The sequence below is a fragment of the Eimeria tenella genome, genomic scaffold (assembly GCF_000499545.2).
Source record: "Eimeria tenella Houghton genomic scaffold, Eth_scaff3495, whole genome shotgun sequence".
NCBI classification, from domain to species: Eukaryota; Apicomplexa; class Conoidasida; order Eucoccidiorida; family Eimeriidae; genus Eimeria; species Eimeria tenella.
In genome coordinates, this window is record NW_013544457.1 from 1 (window position 1) to 2,373 (window position 2,373).

At 57.6% G+C, this 2,373-nt stretch overlaps 1 protein-coding gene across 1 annotated transcript; it reads right to left on the reverse strand.

Moving 5' to 3' along the window:
* Window positions 1-929: 929 nt before the first annotated feature.
* ETH_00040380 (aspartyl-tRNA synthetase, putative) lies at window positions 930-2,312 on the reverse strand (the record flags this gene model as incomplete). The annotated part of the gene is made up of 3 exons (XM_013379534.1): window positions 930-991; window positions 1,292-1,511; window positions 2,034-2,312. Coding segments are annotated over 3 exons (561 nt in total), but the record flags the coding sequence as incomplete, so codon positions are not given.
* Between the last annotated feature and the right edge of the window lie 61 nt (window positions 2,313-2,373).

A 2,373-nucleotide genomic window follows, 5' to 3' on the forward strand; every position in this document is an offset into this window, starting at 1 on the left:
GGCAGAAGCAGCAGCAGCAGCTGCCGCTGCTGCTGCCCGGGGCCTCCCCGCGTCCCGGGAGGCCTTAAATGCTGCAGAAGCTGGAACGCCCTGGCCCCAGAGAGTCGGCGATCAGCAGTAGCAGCAGCAGCAGTAGCAGCAGCAGCAACTGCTGCTGCCGCTGCCTGTGTGTGCTGCTGCGAGCCACCTACTAGGGCAGCTTTAGTTTTAGATCTTTCTGTCTGCACAAATGCAAGAGCGCCTCGTCGCCGCGAAATAAAGAATAAGTAAAAATAAAATTAAATTTAATACAATAAAATAAAATTAAAATAAAATAGGAAGCCCCCGTTGCAGACCCCACAGGTGTCCGCAGCTCGTTCGGGTGTACAGACACCGCAACTGGCGCGTGGACGCAAAAGATTTCTCTTCAATTTTATTCTTTTGCAAATTAAGTGCATGCATTCCTGCTGCTGCTCTAATGCTGCGCCAGCAGCAGCAGCAATAGCAAGCAACTGGCGTATAAAGGGTAGCAGCAGCAGCAGCAACACGAGCAGCAGCAGCAGCAGCAGCAACACGAGCAGCAGCAACAGGGGCGGTGCAGCAATGCGGCGCAGTAGGCTGCAGCTAATTGCGCTGAAGAAATGGAAGCAAAAGCCTCCTTGTGGGCTCCGCCGGAGCTAGGGTTTAGGGTTTAGGGTTTTGCCTTGAGGGTTTAGAACTGGAGGTTTTTGAGTCTAAAGAAACAACGGGGCAAAGGCCCCGAGGTCTCAAGCAGCAGCAATTCCGGATTCTCAAATCTGCTGCTGCTGCTGCTGTTTTAGCTGCTGCTGCTAGTGCTTTAGTTGCTGCTGCTGCAGCAACCTGCTGCTGCAGCAGCAACTAAAACTGCAGCAGCAGGTCAAGCTGCTGCCGCTGCTGCAGTTGCTGCTGCTGCTGCAACTCCTGCTGCTTCAGGGGCTCAGCCTCTTGGGGTCTCTAGGGAAAAGAGACACACGGCGAATGTTGCCGAGACCTGCAGCAGAAGAAAGAACAATACCCTAAACCCTAAACCCTAAACCCTAAACCCTCAGCTTTACAGCACCTTTACACTGAACAACGACTGACGCTAAGGCGAAGCCGAACCCCCGCATCACGCAGCAGCAAAACCCTAAACCCCAAACCCTAAACCCCAAAACAGCCCAAACCCCAAACCCCAAACCCCAAACCCTAAACCCTAAACCCTAAACCCCAGATCCCCAAAACCCGCGCTCCCCGCCCGCGAACCCGCAAACCCCAAACCCCAAACCCCAAACCCTAAACCCTAAACCCTAACCGTAGTAAAGCATGACAATGCGTTCGAGTCCCGCCCCCATGCCAGCGTGGGGGGGGGCCCCCAGCTCGAGGGCCTCCAGGTAAAACTTTAGCTGCTGCTGCTGCTGCTGCAGCCCCAGGGCCTCGCAGCGGCTGCGCAGCAGGGGCCCCTCGTGGATTCTTTGGGCCCCCGAGGCCACCTCTTCGCCCCGCATGAACACGTCAAACGTGTTCGAAAAGCGCTGCACCGAACCACAAACCCTAAACCCTAAACCCTAAACCCTAAACCCTAAACCCTAAGCCCTGGGGCGCCTTCGTGCGCGGAGCCGCTGTGGTTGAGGGATGGCTGGGCTGGTGGCTGGTGTCAGGTGGATGGCTAGCTGGCTAGACAGACAGCTGGCTAGCTAGCTAGCTAGCTAGCTAGCCGGCTAGATAGACTGCTGGCTAGCTAGCTAGCTAGCTAGCCAGCTACCTAGCTGTCTGGCTGGGCTGTGGCTAGCCAGCTGTGGCTAGCCAGCTGTGTCTAGCTAGCTATCTGTGTGTAGCTAGCTAGCTAGCTAGCTAGCTGTCTAGCTAGCAAGCTAGCCGGCTGTCTAGCTAGCTAGCTGTCTAGCTAGCTAGCCGTGCGTAGCTAGCTAGCCAGCCAGCCGGCCAGCCAGCAAGCCAGCCAGCTGGCCAGCTAGCCAGCCAGCCAGCTGGCCAGCCAGCCAGCCAGCTAGCTAGCTAGCTAGCCAGCCCCAGTGGCTAGCTGGGGCGCGGCGCACCGGGTCTTCGGGACAGGGCATGGAGTAGAAGGGGCGGACGCTGGCGGGGTACTTGAGGAGAAAGAAAAAATCTGTTTTGAACTTTTGCTTCACAAGTTTGCCAAGAGCTTTTTCGAGGTCTGTGGGGAGGTCGAAGTTGTCGAGGCTTTCTGGGATCGTGTCCAACCCGATCCCAGCTTCCCGCAGCAGCTGCACGCCCTCCGCGAAGCTCAGCCGCGGCGTCTCCGCCAGAAACTCGAACTTCTCCACGCCGTGCTGCTCCCGAATCAGCGCGTTCTCCTGCAGCAGCAGCAGCAGCAGCAGCAGCAGCAGCAGCAGCGGCGGCGGGGGCGGGGGGGGT